We start from the raw sequence: 21,340 nt of genomic DNA on the forward strand, positions 1-21,340 counted from the left end.
CGTAGTTACATGTATATCGAAATATATTTTTAGTTTTAGGAATCCCAACTATGCTGTACATACAGGGGGTTTCCGTTCTAAACATAACCTGTCAACAGTGTATAGCATATGCTTTGTTTACAGATTAAAATTGCGTATTGAAATTATATTCAACATGTTTAAATTACAAATGAGTTAATTTGCGGATGAACACATACACATAAAAATGTGAAATTAAAGCGAAGTTTTATATACTGCTTCAACTGGATCAAAACATATGAATTTCGGTGTAAAACGGTACTGTACACACAAGAAGAAGTAAAAATACTTAAGTTGACAACGTATCAATAGTACTCAAAATCACGGAGTGTATATTGACAGGAGATGAATCGAGTATTTAACCCTTACTGTAGTAAATTCAATCTTATGCAAAAACTATTCATCCGATTTTATTGGTTTATACGTTATCTTGTTGCTTATTAATTCCTCTTTCAAAAAAATTAACTTTCAGAATATTCCCGTTGTTATTAATGGATTTATAGCGAGTTAAACACAAGAAATACACATTTTATGTTTTACCACCGCGCGTTTTAACGTGTTGTGGCTATCGATCTTTTACGATTAGCGTACAGCGAAGTGCGGAGGTTATACATTTTGATGTACCCACTCGCGTCTTTTGTTAAATTATAGTTTCATTTCTCGGCCGATTTTGACAAATTATATATCATTAGAAAGCTTACGTTACGTAGTAAACAGATATATCAATATATATTAAGTTTTTCTTCTGATTTCGACAGCCCGGCGAGTTATAACTTAAACTTTTGCAAATATCATACCGTTTTGGAGTTTTAGAATCTAGATTTACGGTTGACATGTTCGTACTTAATACCAATTTGTAGCGTTTATATTTGGAGTTCAGTTTTAAAAATTACATCTTGCTTAGGAGAATAGAATTCTGTATACGATAGAAAAAAAAATTGTTTAAAAACGAAAGTAATTAAGGAATGAAGGCGGGAAAATGTAGCGCGCGTTCCTAACGCACTGAACTGATGCTACGGTCTTGGCGATTATGCTTTTGTTTAGAAACCGGCCATTTAATTTCTTTTGCCATCTTATATTTTTTAGGGAATATATTGTAGTATTTTGTTCACGAAACATATCAATAAAGCTTATTATAAATGAATCTTAATAAATTAACGATTTCAGCTCTTGTTTATAACACAGAAAGGGTGTACAATTTATGATGAAACAGCGTATATAGCGGACCCTCTCGATATTATTCGGCTTTGCATGCATACTTGAAATAAAATGGGTGTCAAAAACATTCATCGTTTGCTGTTTATTATCAACAAGGTAATTATGTATAATTATTTGAAATGTTATTTACCTTAAATTATCAATTTATTAAAGATTCTTGAAAATCACGGTCCGTGTTACGCGGGTCATTTCGTATTTTGACATCAGGGCATCATGTCCAACTATTGAAAATCAGATTTTTTTTCACCGGGACGATGACGGCTTTGATTTAGACAGGCAGACAGATAGTTTATTCAGACTTAAACAACAGTACATCGTCTTCAACTCAAATATATAAATTATTTTAAGACGAATTGTTAGGTGATTACACATATAGCAGTGATGATTCTGAGAATGTTGCCATGTTTTTTATCCGTGTAATCTAGAGTCCATGGTTTGAGCATTTTTATCGCGGTGTTCAATAAAAGATATCTCAATAATCTTGTTTATTGATAGATCTGTGGTTTTATTGCCCCTGTGTTCAGCACAAGCCAATTATCTCGTTATGATCAGATACTGTGCCGACCAATACTAAATAACACTATGGTGTCATACGCCACAGCAGGGACCTATACTTGTATATTGGTTCCTAACCACAGGTGGCAATGTCTGGTCAGTTTACACTTTTTATGATACCTCCATGTCTTCTCGTGGTATTAGTGGTCATTTCTTGGAGTAATGTAACGCCAAATACTCAATTTTGCGTTTATAAGATATGTAGCGTATTGAAAACATTTATAGTCATCTGCCCATACAGATTGCCATAAACTTAATACTGTATAGATGTCAGCCAGCTAAATCACAATAATTATAAGTGCTTAATACCTATACATGTACATTTTAAACATTTAAAAAATCTAATACTTAACATTTAACGTATTAAGCGGGTACCGGTAAAAAAACTCCGTCATTTCGTAGTCCTATAAAGAGTGTATGGTAGTGTATGGAACAACATAATTAAAAACAGCACTCTCATTTGACCACAACGGGGTTAAATAATCTGTCCGAAAAATACAAATAATACAGAGTTTTAATTTAGAATTCTATATATTTATAACTCTGTTAACTTATAAAGATATTTCAATATACATGCATAGACAGTTGACCGTGATTTTCAAGAATCTTTAAATAATTTTAATTAATTGATAATTTATGGTTAATAACCTTTCATATAATTTTACATAATTACCTTTTTGATAATAAACAACAAACGATGAATGTTTTGACACCCATTATATTTGAAGTATGCAAAGCCGAAAAATATCAAGAGGGTCCGCTATACATTTGTATACGCTGTTTCATCATAAAATTAACACCCTTTCTGTGTTATAATCAAGAGATGAAATCGTAAATTTATTAAGCTTCATTAATACTTAGCTTTATGGATATGTCTCTAGAACAAAATATTTCAATATATTTCATAAAAAAATATAATAATCATGGCAAAGGAAATTCAATGGCCGGTATCTAAACAAAAGCATAATCGCCAAGACCGTAGCATCAGTTCAGTGCGTTAGGAACGCGCGCTACATTTTCCCGCCTTCATTCCTTAATTACTTTCGTTTTTAAACAATTTTTTTTTCTATCGTATACAGAATTCTATTCTCCTAAGCGAGATGTTATTTTTAAAACTGAACTCCAAATATAAACGCTTCAATTATGTATAAAGTACGAACATGTCAACCGTAAATCTAGATTCTAAAACTCCAAAACGGTATGTTATTTGCAAAAGTTAAAGTTATAACTCGCCGGGCTGCCGAAATCAGAAGAAAAACTTAATATATATTTATATATCTGAAAACTACGTTACGTAAGCTTTGTAATGATATATAATTTGTCAAAATCGGCCTAGAAATGAAACTATAATTTAACAAAATACGTGAGTGGGTACATCAAATTTATAACCTCGGCGCTTCGATAGAAGATCGATAGTTACGACACGGTCACGTGACTTAGACACAACAAGATATTTGGCGTAACGGTCCCGTTTCATATCCGTGTAATCTAGAGTCCGTGTCAAAATATTAAAGGTAACGTTAACTGACAGATGAAGAAAAACACAAGGTACTGACTTTCGACTGGAGTCCACCTGACCAACATGTGTTCCCACGGTCAGGAACACACAATCGCGCCTTTCAATCTTCATGGCTCAAGAAATTTCCAGGACTCACATACAGTGTGAAAGAGGATGCAGCATATTGTGTGTATTGTGTGACCTTTCCCGGCAGCAAACCCCGTGGACAACTGGTGTCAGAGCCATTCCGAAATTGGAAAAATGCATTGGATATACTAAATGGACATTTCAATCCTGACGGAAAGAAACATTCAAAGGACGGTGGAGCAGGATATCAGGCTCATAGTAATTCTAGAACATTATCTGAACAGTTCCTTGGTGTTTACAAAAACAATGCACCAGTGATTAAGCAGATTGACACTGCATTACGGGCCCGGGAAAAGAAAAACGCGACAGTTCTGGAATCCATTGCAAAAACTGTGCTGTTGTGTGCACGACAAAACTTGGCACTTCGTGGTGATAAGGACTCTTCCAAATACTTTGAGGACAAAGGCATAAACTGTGGAAACTTTCAGGCTTTATTAGAATTCCGTGTAGAGTCTGGCGACACCATTCTCAAGGAACACTTCGAGAGCTGTGGAAGAAATGCGACATATAGAAGCCCAAAGATTCAAAATGAACTGATAGACATAATGGGAAACACAGTAGAGAGGAAAATTGTTAGTGAGATCAAAAGTGGTGGACAATTCTTTTGTGTGTCAGCTGACGAGGTCGGTGACATGTCTAACAAGGAACAATTAGCGATATGTGTAAGGTTCACAGATGCACATTCTACAATTAGAGAGGAATTTCTACGTTTCGTGGATGTCAGCCCAGTCACTAGTGGTGAGGCCCTATCCAAGGCGATCCTAGATGTACTCACCGACGTTGGCTTAGATCCTTCTCTGATGCGGAGTCAGTGCTACGATGGTGCTGGTAAGATAGATACTTATTTTATGTATTTACTACTTTAAGGAAATAACCACTTATTTTATGTATTAGAAAATAACCAAGAAGTCACTTTAAAGTTCTTCAAGATGCAAATTTATAATTATGTAGATGCAAACAATTTGCCTTTTAATTGATTTTTAAAAGAAATTTATTACTTGCTTGGTAAATTATAACCAAAATGAATAGACAATAGTTTTCAGTAAGTTAATTTGAAAGGTATTTAATTATAAAATTAAGCAACCTTTGATTACGATGGGTACTCAAAGATCAATATTTGTATTTCAGGAAACATGACAGGAAAAACAAAAGGTGTCGGTCCTCGGATCCAGGCTCAATATCCAAGAGCTCTTCCATTCTGATGCACCGCCCACCAACTGAACCGCTGTGTAGTCCATGCGTCTGATAGCACTCTTGTTCGAAACATGATGGGTACAGTTGACAGGGTGAGTTAAAGATTTTTCATGACACTAATACATAATTACAATTTGAAAAGCATTATTATGTTAATGAACATAACCTGAGGAGCAGATTGATTATTGTTGTTTTAACATCACAACTTCTCTCAAAATTAATTTGAACATAAAAAAAAATATATATATATATAAATGAGCAATTTCTCCTTATCACACAATGGTTTCTACACAACCGAATAGAAATAGTACTTTTTTGTGTCAGTGGAATCATGTGCTCCTATATTTTCAGATCGCTGTGTTCTTTAACTACTCTCCAAAGCGTCAAACTTGTCTGGAGGAATGCCGCTCTGCCCTTGAGGACACGGAAGATAAACGGCAGAAAGTCAAGGCTCTGTGTCGAACTCGATGGGTCGAACGGCATGATGCTCTTGATATTTTCATAGACTTCCTTCCGGCTATGGTGGACGCGATGTCTGAGTTGATGGAGGCTGAAACCAGGTCAACCACCTCTGCAGAAATCTCTGGATTTCTGATGGCAATCACCGGATTCCAATTCATTGTTGTACTTGTGATTGTGACTCGGTGTCTGAGTTACATCAAGAACCTAACAGTTCTTCTCCAAGGCCGGTCTGTGGACGTAGTGAAGGCCATGTTAGAGGTCAGTGTTGTGCAGGATGCCATCCAAGATATCCGCACAAACATTGACACCTACCACGAGCTGTGGTTCAAGGAAACAACAACTATTGCTGCAAAACTTGATGTTCAACCATCAAAGCCAAGAACCTGTGGTCGACAGACGAAACGGGACAACATAGAGGCAGGAACACCAGAGGATTACTACAAACGGAACATGACTATTCCATTTGTAGATTCATTCCTCAGTGAGATGAGCACAAGATTCAGCGAACTCCATTCAAAAGCTGCAATGGGTTTAAAAGTGATTCCAGACAATCTGTGCAACAGTCAAACAACCATCACAGCTAGTGACTTTGACTGGTTTGAAGAGGACCTGCCCTCCCCTCAAAGTCTACCGTCGGAGTTGCACCTGTGGAAGGCAAAGTGGAGAGGTATTAGTGACCGCCCAACTACTCTGCAAGACTCCCTAAAACACTGTGATGTAAAGCTATATCCAAATGTAAGAACTGTGATGGAAATATCATGTGTTTTCCCTGTCACATCGTGTGAATGCGAGAGGAGCATTAGTGCTTTAGGCTTAGTAAAATCGAAGTTGAGATCAAGCATGGGCCAAGATAGACTTTCTTCATTGTGCCTACTGTCCATTCACCGAGAAATGGACATCGACATAAAGCAGGTTGTAAGAGAATTTGCGAGGAACAATCCTAGGAAAATGGCACTTCCTGACCTGATGTCAGAGTTATAGACGATTATGGTGGTTTTTATGGTGAAAACTGTTTTGTATTTTCTCTTTGAATTCAAACCTCCTCTAGAGTCATACTTTATGATATATTTATGTGAAAACTATGTTGTCGATAATAAACATTTTATCATGAATTTACTTTGAAACACTATAGATTTGTTAGTGACTGACATATAACCATTATAGTATTTTCAAACCACTTCTAGAGTCATACTTTATGATACATTTCTGTAAAAACTGTGTTGTAGATAATAAACATTTTATTATGAAATTACTTTGAAACTTCAGAGGAGGTTACCGTTTGATTTCAAAGAGAAAATTCTATATGGTTATATGTTAGTTACTGACATGTAACAATAATAGTGTTTTCTCTTTGAATTCCAACCTCCTCTAGAGTCATACTTATGATACATTTATGTGAAACTGTATTGTAGATGAAAAACATTTTATCATGAATTTACTTTGAAACTTTAGAGGAGGTTTGATTTCAAATGGAAAAAATACTAGTAGGTTATATGTCAGTTACTGACATATGTCCTACTAGTATTTTCTCTTTGAAATCAAACCTCTTCTAGAGTCATACTGTATGTTACATGTCTTAATAAAGGTTTTTGATTGTCAAAGGTTGCTTTTTCTTCGTCATAAAACATCATACATTTCCGAAATCTAAAGCTTTAAACATGATTGTGAATTTCAAACAAATGGTTAAAGCTTTAGACTTCAAAAAGGTGCTGATTTACTTGTTTTACACCATAAATTTATAGCACAAAATAAGGTTTTTATACACATTAAAATTCGCCTTGAACAGTGCCTAATATAAAAAAAATTATTCCGGAGGGGACACCCCTCCCGCACCCACCCCAATCGGGCCCCCCATTGTAAAATTCCTGGGTACGGCCCTGGAATGTATTACTGTATAATTTTGTATTTTAAATCGTTTGCATGTATTGCTATATTGTACATGTAAACTATATTGAATGATTTGTGGAAATTTTAAACTAAAGCAATCATAGAGAAGCTTATTTAAGTTTCATACTATACACAATTTTAAAAAGTCTGTACTAGCCTATAACAGTACTCGTTGCACATACAAGTATGAGGACAATACACTGTCTGATTACCTATTTTCCTACCACTTTTCATAACAAATGTAGAGTTCGTTTTATAGAAAAGGTGATCCTAAAATACAGGCTAAAATTGGACATGATACACTGCAGAAGCACAACTTGAGCCTGGACTTACAAAATGTACACATTATAACATTGGTATCTATTTATAGAAGAAGTGATTGAACAACTTCGTTTTAAAAACTCCCAGAGCTGTGCAACTTATTTGCAATTCTAATCAGTGTTCCACATTGGCAGACAACTCACTCAAATGTCGGCAATAGGGATAATAGTACCGGACAACTACAATTGCAATGTTTGAATCCAAAAGAATACCACCACCTTTGATCGAATAAGCATTTAGTGTATGACACCTGATTTACAGTAAATTATAGTGCTTGAAACTGACCGGCAGAACCTGATGATTGAATCAGAATGCAGTACGCAGGACAGACAAATATCAGTACAGGACAACTATCTTACAGTTCCAGAGAACTAGCTTTCAGTGTAGGACAACTTAAACTGTACGAAAATGTGTGCGAATAGCCAGATAACTAAATCACAATGTCAGACAGTTGACTCACAGTGACGGATAACAAACACAATGGTTTAAGCTCTTTGTGCAATACTGTCCTTAAAGTCACGCTAAAGGGAGATCGACGTCGAGGCCGTCAAAAGAAAAGGTGGATTGACGATGTGAAAGAGTGGACATCCCTCCCCATGGATGAATTACTCACAGCAGCATACAACAGACCTGAATGGATGAGGATTTCTGTATCGTCGTCTGCCATGTCCCCTCAACGGCCACACCGGTCAAGGGAATGATGAATATGTAACCAGTTGAAAATTTAAAGTTTCCATGATAATGAATTTGTGTAATATTCTGAATGACATGCTTTTGAATATTTAAATAGGAATTCAACTGGTATACATTTTTGCCTTAGTATGAACAAGAAATATCTTTAAAAAAGATATACGGCGTTGATTGTGGTCGATGTTTATGAACGATCAAAAGTTATCTCTATGAGATAAAAAGTAGCGGATGCCTTTTTTCTGCGCAGTTCTTAGCTACATCATAAGCAAATCAATTACGGGGTGTTGCGCCAGATTTCGTGGCTTATTTTGCTTTATGTGATATTATTACTCAGATATCTATATTTACAGAATAGAAAAACACAAGAAACATGAAAATAAACGAGTGCATATAGGTCAGCCGGCAATACTCGAATCTTATTTAATTGCATAATTATAGTATAGCGAATTATTGTGCTCATGCTTAATAAACTGGTCTAAATGGATAAATATTTCTAATTAATTTTATCAAAATTGGTCCTTATCATGCAAATGTTGAAACCATATTAAAAATCGATGATTGACATACCACAATAATATCGCCGAATATCTTTATTTAGTATCTTTCTGATCAAAACAGACTTCAAGTGCACAAAGTTTACGAGACGGCGTTTATATAAAGATTTCTGCAACTGACCGCAAACTGACCTTGATACCTTGCGGATTGGAATGCAATGCATTACAGTCACTACGTTATTGTCAGTAAGACCGGTGTAACACAATGATCGCAACCCCTTCTGCGAACTCCGGTGATGAACTGTATATAAACTCTGACTTTCACAAATGGCCGCGAATTGACCCGAAACCTCGCGGGTTGAAATGCAATGCAAGTAAGTACTAAATATGACAACATAGCCTTTAGTATAAACGCTTTTGCGCTGGTAATTCTCTGAAAATAAAAGGTGAACGCACAAACTGTATTTATGCCGAAAATTGATTGTAAAACTGTTCTATCTATTGAGCCTTTTCATTAGAGATAAAATTGTTTCATGCAGTAAAACAGTGTTACAAAGACGCGGATATGTTTCCAATGTTCTGGTGTTATACTCAAATCAGCCAATGGAATAAATGAAGTGTATTCATTCGTACCTAGCCGCGGGAAATTTTATTTGAGTATTATTGGACACTAACAAAGGTCAAGTCAGGGTGAAAAGCTGGCTTAATACAGCTTACGCCGAAAAAAACATAGTGATACCACGTGACCATGCCCTTAGTAAGATGGCGGCATATTTTAGTTATCCCAGATAATGCCCGTAGTTACATGTATATCGAAATATAATTTTAGTTTTAGGAATCCCAACTATGCTGTACATACAGGGGGTTTCCGTTCTAAACATAACCTGTCAACAGTGTATAGCATATGCTTTGTTTACAGATTAAAATTGCGTATTTTAATCATATTCAACATATTTTAATTAAAAAATTAAAACAAATGAGTTGATTGGTGGATGAACACAAACACATACAACTGTGCAATTAACGTGCAAGTTTCATATAATGCTTCAGAATCAAAACATATACTAATTTCGTGGTCAACCATTCTCACACTGACAATAAAATGTAAAAATACTCAATTTGACAACGTATACATTGTACTCAAAATATTAAAAGTAACGTTAACTTTGTACTACTGTATAATTTTGTATTTTAAAATGTTTGCATTTATTGCTGTTATATATTGAATGATGTGTAGTAATTTAATTTTAAAACTTAATCGATAAAAGAGAAGCTTCTTTAAGTTTCATATTATACACAGCTTAGTCTATAATAGCTTATAACAGTACTAGTTGCACATACAATTATGAGGACAATTCACTGTCTGGTTACCTATTTTTCTACCACTGTTCATTATAAACAAATGTAGAGTTCGTATTTTTAGCTCATCTGAGCACAACGTGCTCATGGTGAGCTTTTGGGATCGCCTTTTGTTCGTCGTCCGTCCGTCGCGCGTCGTCAACATTTTGCCTTGTGAACACTCTAGAGGCCACATTTCTTGTCCGATCTTCATGAAACTTGGTCAGAACATTTGTCCCAAGGATACCTCGACCGAGTTCAAAACTGGGTCATGATGGTTAAAAAACTAGGTCACTAGGTCAAAAAAAAGAAAAACCTTGTGAACACTGTAAAAGTCACATTTGATGCCCAATCTTTATGTAACTTTGTCAAAATGTTTTTCTTAATAATATGTTGGTTGAGTTCAAAAAAGGTTCCAGTCCGTTAAAAAACATGGCCGCCAGAGGGTGGGGCAGTTTTGCTTATATGGCTATAGAGAAACCTTGTGAACACTCTAGAAGTCACAATTGTTGATGTATCCTCATGAAACTTGGTCAAAACTTTGGTTTTATTAATATTTCGGACAAGTTTGAAAATGGTCTAGATCGGTGAAAAAACATGGCCGCCAGGGGGCGGGGCAGTTTTCTCTATATGTATATAGTGAAAACATGTTAACACTCTAGAAGTCACATGTTTTGTCCAATCTTTATGAAATTTGGTCAGAACATTTGCTTCTTGGATACAACGGTTGAGTTTGAAAATAGTTCGGATCGGTAAAAAAAGCATGGCCGCCAGGGGGGGGGGAGTCATTTTCCTTATATTTACATACTAAAAAAAGCTTGTTAACACTCTAGGAGTCACATTTGTAGTCCAATGTTCATGAAACTTGGTCAGAATGTAAGATATTTCAGCTGAATTTGAAAATGGTTCTGGTCCGTTGAAAAACATGGCCACCAGGGGGCGGGGAAGTTTTCTTATATATAGCTATAGTAAAACCTTGTTCACACTCTAGAAATCACATTTATAGTCCAATCTTCATGGAACTTGGTCCGAAGATTTGTTCTTATGATAGCTCGGCTGAATTTGAAAATGGTTCCGGTCCGTTGAAAAACATGGCTGACAGGGGGCGGGGCAGTTTTCCTTATATGGATATAGTAAAACCTTGTTAACGCTCTAGAAATCACATTTATAGTCCAATCTTCATGGAACTTGGTCCAAAGATTTGTTCTAATGATAGCTCAGCTGAGTTCGAAAATGGTTACAGTTTGTTGAAAAACATGGCCGCCAGGGATGTTGCAGTTTTCCTAATGTGACTATATTAAAATCATTTGAACACTCTCGTTGTAATGAAGATGTTGGTGCACAATGATGATTATGATGATGATGATTATGATGATACTGATAATGGATTCAGACGCATTAACAACAACCCAAATATTAAATTATAATTATTACTCAAATAAATTATTGCCATGACTTCAGATTGTTATCTTTATCTTTTGCAGAAATTCAAATAGTGGTAAAACCAAAAAAACAACAAGAATTGTTACATATGAATGTTATTTGTCCTTCCATTCCCTTATCCTACTCTCTCCATTTCCTTATCCTACTCTCTCTTATACCTGTGCTTGCAGTCTTCCAGTACAATAGTGTTGATTGATGACTTTTTAAATAGCCATTTGTGTAACACTCATTGGAAATTGGCCCCTATTAATAGGGCACTCCTAAGACATGTGATTGATGTCAGATGGACACCATTCATAAGATTACATTTAAAAAGGTTTCAGGCCTACAGTTTTTAGTCAGTCAGTATTTTGTGTGTGGTTATCAAAGATTTGTGATTTTAACAGGCTTTATTGTGGAAATATCAATGCACGGTGAGTCTGAATTGTTCCAGTTGTTTAAAAACACTATAATGTCAAAAATGTTAACAATTTGGTAGTAAAAAATCACAATATTATATCACATCTTTTAAGAAGCACAAACAACTATTTGGTTAAAAAGAAAAGTTTTTTTGGCAGTTGTTTTTGCAAAAATTATCTATTTATGCTACAGATTTTTTGTGCATTTAAATTTCTAATAGTTGTTTTGATATGATTTTGTTTCCAATGTCTTGTGTGTGTTTACTTCTATATTTGCACACATTTGTAACTATGAGATTGGTCAAGTGATGTTTTGTACCTTAAAAGAAGACCAATTATAAATTTCTTGTACATATTCTCATACTCATTTACTTCTGTATAACCGACTTTGATATATGATAACAATTTAAAATATTGTATTTAATTATGCAAAATCTATTTCATAAACACTAAATATATTGATAAAATACAGTTGTTTTCGGTTTCTAAAGCTGTTCTTGTAAAACAGGTTGTAACTAGTCATCCCCTATAACATCAAAAGATGCTGAGATGCTTATCTCATGATCTCAAAGCTGGACAACAATTTGTGAAAAAAGTACTTCCATTTTATTTTGCTGATGCACATTATTAAATAACAGTCCTCATATTACTTTTATCCAAAACATAGCTTTGTTGCAACAGGTCTATTTTAAAAACATAAACACACACACAAAACTTCTTATAACGCATATATGAATGTATCTGCCGAAGCAACAAACCCTTTCTTTTCACAAAACAACGTTAACAAGCCTTGCTTAACCTTAAAAGTACTCAGGTGAGCGGCCCAGGGCCACCATGGCCCTCTTGTATAGAAAGGGTGATCCTAATTCAGGCTAAAATTGGACGTGATACACTGCAGAAGCCCAACTTAAGCCTAATACCATTGGTATCTATTTATAGAAGATGTCATTGAACAACTGCGTTTTTAAAAAAATCCCAGCGCTGTGCAACTTATTTGCAGCGCTTAATTAACAGTGCTCCACCTTGGCAGAAAACTCACTCAAATGTCGGCAAACGGAATAAAAGTACCGAACAACTACAATTGCAATTTTTGAATTCAAAAGAATTAAATTGTTGTTAACAGGCTGATAGTACCAGATTACCACCACCTATGAATAAGCATATGTGTATGACACCTGATTTACAGTTAATTATAGTGGTTGAAACTGACTGGCAAAATCTGATGATTGAATCAGAATGCAGTACGCATGACAGACACATATCAGTACAGGACAACTATCCTACAGTTCCAGAGAACTGGCTTTCAGTGTAGGACAACTTAAACTGTACGAAAATGTGTACGAATCGCCAGATAACTAAATCACAATGTCAGACAGTTGACTCACAGTGACGGACAACAAACACAATGATTGAGACTCTATGTACAATACTTTTTTTTAAGGCACGCTAAAAGGAGATCGACGCACACTAGACAAACCCAGAAGATTTAGATGGTTTTTGTTACCGATACAATAATTATATAACAGTTCGTTTTTTTATATAGATATTTTTATCAGGTCAATCTGCATTGTTTAAGAGTCATAAGACCAGAGACGAAGATCTACGACTCTGATAAAACTCAGCATGAATTAGGCCTTTATTATCATTTGACGTGTTATTAGAAGTTGACGCATGGTATCTTATCTTAATAACAGCATCTACACGCGTGGAGTATATGGTGTCACAGACATACCAATTAAAATGAATATTTTCATCCCGTTTTATAATGCAACAATATATTAAAGGGGCCTTTTCACGTTTTGGTAAATTGACAAAATTTAAAAAAGTTGTTTCAGATTCGCAAATTTTCGAATTTGTTATGATATTTGTGAGGAAACAGTAATACTGAACATTTACCATGCTCTAATATAGACATTATATGCATCTTTTGACGATTTAAAAACCTGAAAATTATAAAGCGTTGCAACGCGAAACGATTAAATAATTTGGAGAGTTTCTGTTGTTGTCGCTATATTTTGTGAAACTCCGATGATTGCTTATATATAGTATTTTGGCCAGACCAAATCAAACCCAGAATCTTACGGGAATGTGCAAATGAAATTGCACCTATTTTAACAATTCTTTTTAACAAATCACTTATTTCTGGTTCTGTCCCTTCTGACTGCTCAATGGCTTTTGTAGCTCCTATTTTTTTTAAAGGTGGAAAGTACTAAGCTAGTAATTATAGACCAGTCTCATTAACATGTATTGCTTGTAAATTGCTGGAGCATATCGTTGTTAGTACCATCTTAGACCATCTTGACAACTTTAATATCCTGGTGGACAACCAACATGGCTTTCGAGCCCGGCGGTTTTGCGAAACTCAACTTGTGGGTTTTATCCACATGTATATATTTAAGTCTTAAGGGATTAAGGTGTTAGGTTTTGCACCTTTTTTATCACTGTTGATAGGATTTTCCTGAGTGGATTGAGTAACTCGGGTAACCTATCAATCTATTTCTTTTTAATCCCCCACGCATGGCCATAATGTATCAGTATTGAACATATTATTATAAAAGAAGAAGAAGAAGAACTGTATGTAATTCCGACACTTTAAGATTTTCATTGAAAGTTTTCTTAGGGCATCTGCTTTTAGCAGCCTCAATTTTCATTGAACTACGTTTGTAAAACCTTACACAATTTGGACGCTGGTACAGTTCAATTTTGCCTATTAATGCACCATAAGTGGAGATTTTTTCCTCAACAGTTAAAGACACGGCCATTTTCAGTGAACTGATATATTGCTTGTATGAAACCATCTATTTATCAACTGTCTAAAAGATAATTAAATTATTGAGAAATCTATTTCTGAGAACTACCTTTGACGGCTGCCGTTATTGATTTTCATAATATCGATGCCGCAACTAATTAAACACAGTTTTCACGTCTTACATAGGAACGCCGACTAATTAAAGAATTAAATAAGAAACCGAATTAAATTATTCGTGTAACTCAATTTCTAGGACCTAACTTAGACGGCTGCCGTCATTGAATTTCATAATATCGATGCCGCAACTCAATTAAACAGTTTTCCACACCTTACTTAGGAACGTCGACTAATTAAAGAATCAAATAAGCAACCGTATTACATGAAAGGAAGCCGTAACAGATAAAGAATTTTTAAACTTTTATGAGCTTAAACAACTTATTACTGATTAACAGCACTGAATGACAATTCTATACTTTATAAGCCGTACGGCTAGACAATCTCCATAGGAAAGGCTATACGTAAAGAGCCGTACGGCTAGCCTATTGTCTAGCCATACGGGGCCGTACGGCTAGCCTCTTGTCTAGCCGTACGGGACCGTACGACTAGCCACTGCCTTTAAAAATATACAACCATTTTCTCAAAACAAATGAACTGTTCAAATTATGTGTTAAGTTCGATATATTGATCTATTTCATTGGTGAGTTAAATACGGTTAACAGTTTCCACAGAATCAAAACTGAGTTCTTCAAGGACGATATCGATGTTACAACATTCATGACTGTGTTTAAATTAATGCGAGTGATGACGTTTGTATGAAAACAACTTATGAGCAGCTACCTCCAAAATAGGAAACAACGGGTCAAACTAGGTAACTGCATCAGTCAATGGGATGACATCATCAAAGGTGTACCCCAAGGCTCCATACTCGGGCCCCTTGTCTTTTGCATCTTCGTAAACGATATTTTCTATTTCATTTATAAGTCCAAACTATATAATTATGCCGATGATAACACCTTATCTTTCTGGAATAAAATATGAATGTTGTCAAATATACCCTTGACAATGAAAGTAGCATCCTCATAGACTGGTTTAAATTCAATTAAATGCAAACCAACCCTGAGAAGTTCCAGGCTATCTCAGTAGGGATTAAATCTAATAAAGTAATTAAGTCCTTTGATATAAGCGGCAATATCATACAATGTGAAGAACAGGTCAAGCTTCTTGGCGTAGAGATATACTATCTCCTCAACTTTGATGCCCAAATCTCCAAAATGTGCCAAAAAGCCGCTAAACAGTTAAATGTCCTTTAAAGATTAAGCAAGTTCCTTAATGTCCCCACTAGGCTCACTATATTTTAGTCTTTTAAAAAGTCAAACTTTAATTTCTGTCTTATTGTGTGGCATTTCTGCAGCAAGGCCAACACAAACAAGCTTAAAAAACTCCAGTACAGAGCCTTGCGCATTGTCTACAAAGACTGCACATCATCATATGATAGTCTCCTACAACAGGTTAAATTCCAAATTCTCCACTTAAACAGGTTACAAAACATTGCCATTGAGACTTTTAAATGCTTGCACAAAATATCCCCACCATATATCCAAGACCTAGCAAAATTCAAATCTTCTGTTTACAATTGCAGGTATAATCATATGAGGTGCCTACAGTGAGGACAAAACGGTATGGACAAAATTCCTTCCGTTTTGAGGCTGCTCGGGTGTGGAACAGTCTCCCCCCCCCCATATTTTAGGCGCCAGGACAACTACAATGAGTTTAAGAGACTGGTCCGCACCTGGACAGGCCCAAAATGTAAGTGTTCTTTGTGTCGCCTGTAGCGCATGCCCTGCTTTATTTTGCTTTATTTTGCATTCCCAGTTGTATATATTTACAATGCTTTGCTATTGTTTGTTTGCTTGGGTTTCATACCTTATTTGCTGTGTAATTTTCTTATTATTTTGCTTGCTTTTTTTGCTTCCGTTTATAACGCATTATTTAGTACCCAGCGTTTTTCCCCCACCTGTGTGTATGATGTTTCCATGTTTTGTGTCTACTTGCATCCTTGTAGGCTATGACCCCAACCTAGCAGTACCTGCAGGGGGTACAAAAGTATGACGCCCTGAGGTATGGCTCTCTGCTGGTAGTGAGATACTATCTTACACTGCCCAGAGAGCTAGCTGGGTTCAGGACCATAACAATACTGATGATATGTAGGTCTTATAGCCATGAATGGTCTACTCCACATCCCTACCTTTTCGTTTCGAGTAGACATGGTCTCCTTCATAGTTCTTTTTTTTTTTCATAGTCAGTATACTTTTTTTGAACCCTCTATTTATAATTTAATCCAACACTTTTAAAATATCCTCCTAATGCGAGGGACATTATAATTCTTACATCTTATGTTTAAAATTAGTACTAGTTACTTCCCCTTATCGTATCATATGTCATTTTAACCCACTGTATTAACTATTTAATTTGTACTAACTGAGATAATATGATGTCTTAAATCCGTCTTTGTAATACTATGTCTTGTAATGCATGTCTTTGTTTTATGATTACCACGTGCTTTCAGCTTACAGCTGCTTTTATTTTGTTGTGTATACCATGTACTCTTGTTTGTCGGGAAAAAGCTATGAGCTTATGTTTGTGTTTATCATGTCCGACGTTAAATAAATTTTCTTGTATCTTGTATGTTTGTTAACGAAGTATGCGTTCTTTGCTGTATGTTTTTTAAAATATGGAATACTTACGTAATAATATGCATGCGATTTAAGATTTTTTAACATTTGACTTAAATTTTCTTGATACAAACAGATTCAGAAGTTTTGTTGGGCGCCATATAGTTAGCAAGACGTAGGGTTGATTCGACATTAGAATGTAGCACACAATCCACCGATAAAGTATTATTACACGATCAAGTATAAGTTCGCGTTTATAACCAATTGAATACTCATTCTAAGTTAATCTTACAGCAAGAGTCCTGCTGTCGACCCATCGTTTGCCTTTTTAAGGTTAATACCGATTCAAGATTACGAATGATTACGGTTTGCGGACGGCCTTGTGGAAGAATGTTGCATGTATTTTTCAGCGTCGAGTGCTTAAGATGTAGAGCATTTTCTGCAAAGTTTCAGAGTTTATTTTTGTCTTTTTTTCGATTTGCAGCGCCCCAATTGTTACCGACTGAATGTGCAGCTGACCGCGCAACAAAACGTTCATTTTTAAACTACCAGCAATATCTTCAACATGCATGATTTGTATTCATTAATATATTTCATTATACAATTTTAGTAAAAAAAGAAAAAAAATCACCAGAAAAGAATGGGCAGCTTATGAAGGGGCTCAATATGGGAAACATAGCTGTGTTGCCAAAAACTAAATTACACTAATAAAGACGGCATTGCAAATTCTATTGAAGTGTTTTTTTAACATTAAATAATGTTGGTTTTTATTACAATAAAGAACATAGCTGCCAACCAGTGCAAAGGTTTATGTATACCTGTAAGTTACATTTCTTTTTTTTCTAAGCTTATTGTTTCGTGTGCAAATATGAGATGATCTTGTATCATGTACATTATTCTACGGGTTTGGACGGGCACTTCGCTTTGTTTATTTAGGCGTGGCTATTCTTGACAAAAATAAACAGTTGTTTCAGCAGTTGCCTGACCTGGAAGTGTAGAAATCTAAGTTTACGTGTTTGGTGTTGTTTTACAGATGGTATACAAAAGTTGTGACTTAATGTGTAATATAAATATTATTTGATCCCATTAATTAAAACAAACAACTGATATTGAATATCCAAAATGGTTCCAAGTAAAAAGATATTTGGTATGGGAATAATTCATGAAAAGTCAGACCAATATATGAAAGCACAATTACTACACCATTTTACAGGCAAAGGTTTTTCCAAAACTATTAAGTTGAATTGAGATTGCAATGCCGAGGGCTATAGTTGAACAAGGGACAAAATTGTCACAAAACCAGGTTTTCATTGTGAAAAAAAATCTGATAAAGGGAGACAACTCAAACTGAACTTTTGAAATGAACAAACAAAATAAACCCCCTTTGTAAGTTTGTTTTAAAATAAATCTATTTTTAGTCGTGGCGACCTTGACATTGGAGATATTGACGTGATTCTTTCGTGCGACACACCGTCCCATGATGGTGAACAAATGTGCCAAATGATTTTAAAATCTCATAATGAATGACATAGTTATAGCCCAGACAAGCTCATTTATGGCTATTTTTTACCTTTGAACTCAAAGTGTGACCTTGACCTTGGAGATATTGACGTAATTTTTTCGCGCGACACACCGTCTAATGATGGTTAACAAATGTGCCAAATGATTTTAAAATCTCACGATGAACGACAAAGTTATGGCCCGGACAAGCTTGTTCCGCCCGCCCGCCAGCCCGCCAGCCAGCCAGCCAGCCAGCCAGCCCGCCCGCATTCGCCAATCTAATAACCAGTTTTTTCCTTCGGAAAACCTGGTTAAAAAGCTGATTTAGTTACTTTCAACGGCCTTTAGGTCAACAGTTTAAAACTCCACTCGTCCTTAGACACTAAATTAATAAAATGGAAATACAATATTTGTATACTTGTTATACATGTAATTGTTATATGGTAGAAGACATCCACAATACACAATCATGAATTTATTTATAAAAAAACAACGTCAACATAGAAACAGAATAATTGTCAACATCCAATAATGAAATATGACATACATAGACTAATATAAAAGTTTTCCAATGGCGTCTGGCAGAGGACGAGACGTTACAGAATCCTAACTCACTTACATGTAGTTGCAATATTTATATTAAGGCTAACAATGTCACATGACTGTTTGTATTATTACTTACGAAATCTTCTTTCTATGCAGCAAATAATTATATGAATATATAACATGCATGGTATTGAGTTGAAAAAAAAGTAATAAACGTGTTGTTTTATTAATGAATATGCGTAATATATATATTATGCATTCATCGTAAAGGTTTGAAAAGGAACGACAGGTATATGCCGAATAAAAGAGATTACTTAACAGTATTACAAACAGTAATATATTATATTTTGATTGCTGAAACGTTCCGGTTTTCTTCTACACATACACTTACACAATATTATTGCAAACACGAAAAAATTGTGTGATGTCAATTCATGTCATACAATTCATGTCCTTCTTATAAATTAATTGATTGTTCCCGTGCGTGAGCTTGTGGTGATCAGTTAAGTCATAAATACATTGATACTGAGGCTAAGAGTCCATAAAAAGTGATTGAGTATGGGAACATAGTAATGAAAACCAACATGTTGTAAACATAAAGTCAAACGAATGAATCACAATTCATTATTGTATGTGATGAACTTTTTGAGGTTTTAGTCAGTGTCGTTTACCAAATTGTATTACAATCATCGCCATTAACACATTTCATATATGTTGCGTAAGTAATCATTTCCTGAATCAACTTACAGCATTCACATAACGGTATATTCATAAATTTGTTTAAATTTCCAATATATCATGTATAAGCGATCCCAAGACGAAGTATTGACAATTCAAATGCAGCGACCGCGGTTTTACTCATGTTTTATGTAAGCTGTGTATTTTTGCGCTTTGCCTAGTGCTTCAGATCTTTTTCAAACTGAGTATGTTAATCGTTTGCCTTGCATGCATGACCCCGTGCTATAGTTTTTGTGGCCTCCTTGACCATGTGAAGCTTCACTGGGCTTATGCAATTATAACTGGTTTATACACGTTAATTTGTGTTCATGGTTTATTTATTTATTTTAAAGCCCCAAACAAAAGCTATGCGGAACTGAATTGCTTTTTTACATGTTTTGTTCTGATCATGATTTATTATATGCAATATTTATAAGATGATACTTCTGTTCATTGATTAGTACAGACACGTGGACCAATACAAATGCATTAACAAGACTTTCAGGTTTGTTAATCTGTCAAGACCTTGCGAAAAATATGACAAGTTTTGTTTCTTAGATATATTTATGGAGTGAATATAATACCAAAAGGTAGATATTAGTAATATTCGTCGTTTATAGCAGTTACTTTATATCAACTGTTCATGATAGTAAATATCACTTGACATTTATTTCATCATTGTAATTTTATACTTTAATACCAGAAGAAAAGACTCGTTATGTTTATCGAATGTCGATATTCATTTTATTTATCGTGAAAATTTGAAATAATTGTTATAGGGAATTGATACTCCGATACAACCTACTCGTTTTAATTGAAGTTCTATCCCAGAGGAATAGGAAAGCCTTTCATTTTGTGAGAATCTGTGAACAATCAGTCACGAAGAAGGTCTAGGTGTTCGTTTATTCTGATTGCAGCGTGTGTGTTATTTAATCTGTATCGATGATTTTCAAACGACACCTACTTAATTAGAAACCATCAAGTCAGCATATTTTTATATAAACACAGAGGCTTGTTTCTACAGACACGGCACTAGAAGTTTTTTTTTTTAAATAATGATCACGCTTTTTGAAAATTCTTACGGTAAACAAAAAATGAAATTAAATCCGAAGTGTGCGCCATACGAATATACGGAGTGTTACGTGAATTTCTGGTTGTGGGCAATCATTCCAGCAATTCAGATAATTGTTGGAACATGTGGAAATGTGATAAATATCGTTGTTTCATCGAGGAAACGGATGAGAAAATATTCAACAAGTGTTTATTTGATTTGTTTGGCACTGTCGGACATATTTTTTCTATGGACTTCGGCATTTGCAATGATGCTTCAACAGGTATTTTATATAGATCTATGGCAGAAGTACCCATTCTTTTGCCATACGTTGAGCTGGATGAATTACACACTTGGCGGCTACTCAGCTATGTTGGTGGCAATGATGACAGTAGAGCGACTTATGATGACAACGTTGATCGCGTTCTCAAAGGCGAAACTG

General features: G+C 35.1%; 2 protein-coding genes across 4 annotated transcripts in view; one reads left to right on the top strand and one right to left on the bottom strand.

The window, feature by feature from the left end:
* LOC127866837 (uncharacterized) overlaps nucleotides 1–21,340 on the bottom strand; it is a 219,225-nt gene that overhangs the window by 78,958 nt on the left and 118,927 nt on the right. The window lies entirely within an intron of this gene.
* Nucleotides 2,943–6,693, top strand: LOC127866839 (52 kDa repressor of the inhibitor of the protein kinase-like). Its single transcript, XM_052407672.1, has 3 exons — nucleotides 2,943–4,264; nucleotides 4,565–4,722; nucleotides 4,982–6,693. Exons 2-3 carry the CDS (start codon nucleotides 4,702–4,704, stop codon nucleotides 6,071–6,073), a joined length of 1,113 nt encoding a protein of 370 aa, XP_052263632.1. The 5' UTR covers nucleotides 2,943–4,264; nucleotides 4,565–4,701; the 3' UTR covers nucleotides 6,074–6,693.

This window comes from Dreissena polymorpha, chromosome 2 (assembly GCF_020536995.1).
Source record: "Dreissena polymorpha isolate Duluth1 chromosome 2, UMN_Dpol_1.0, whole genome shotgun sequence".
Lineage (NCBI taxonomy): Eukaryota > Metazoa > Mollusca > Bivalvia > Myida > Dreissenidae > Dreissena > Dreissena polymorpha.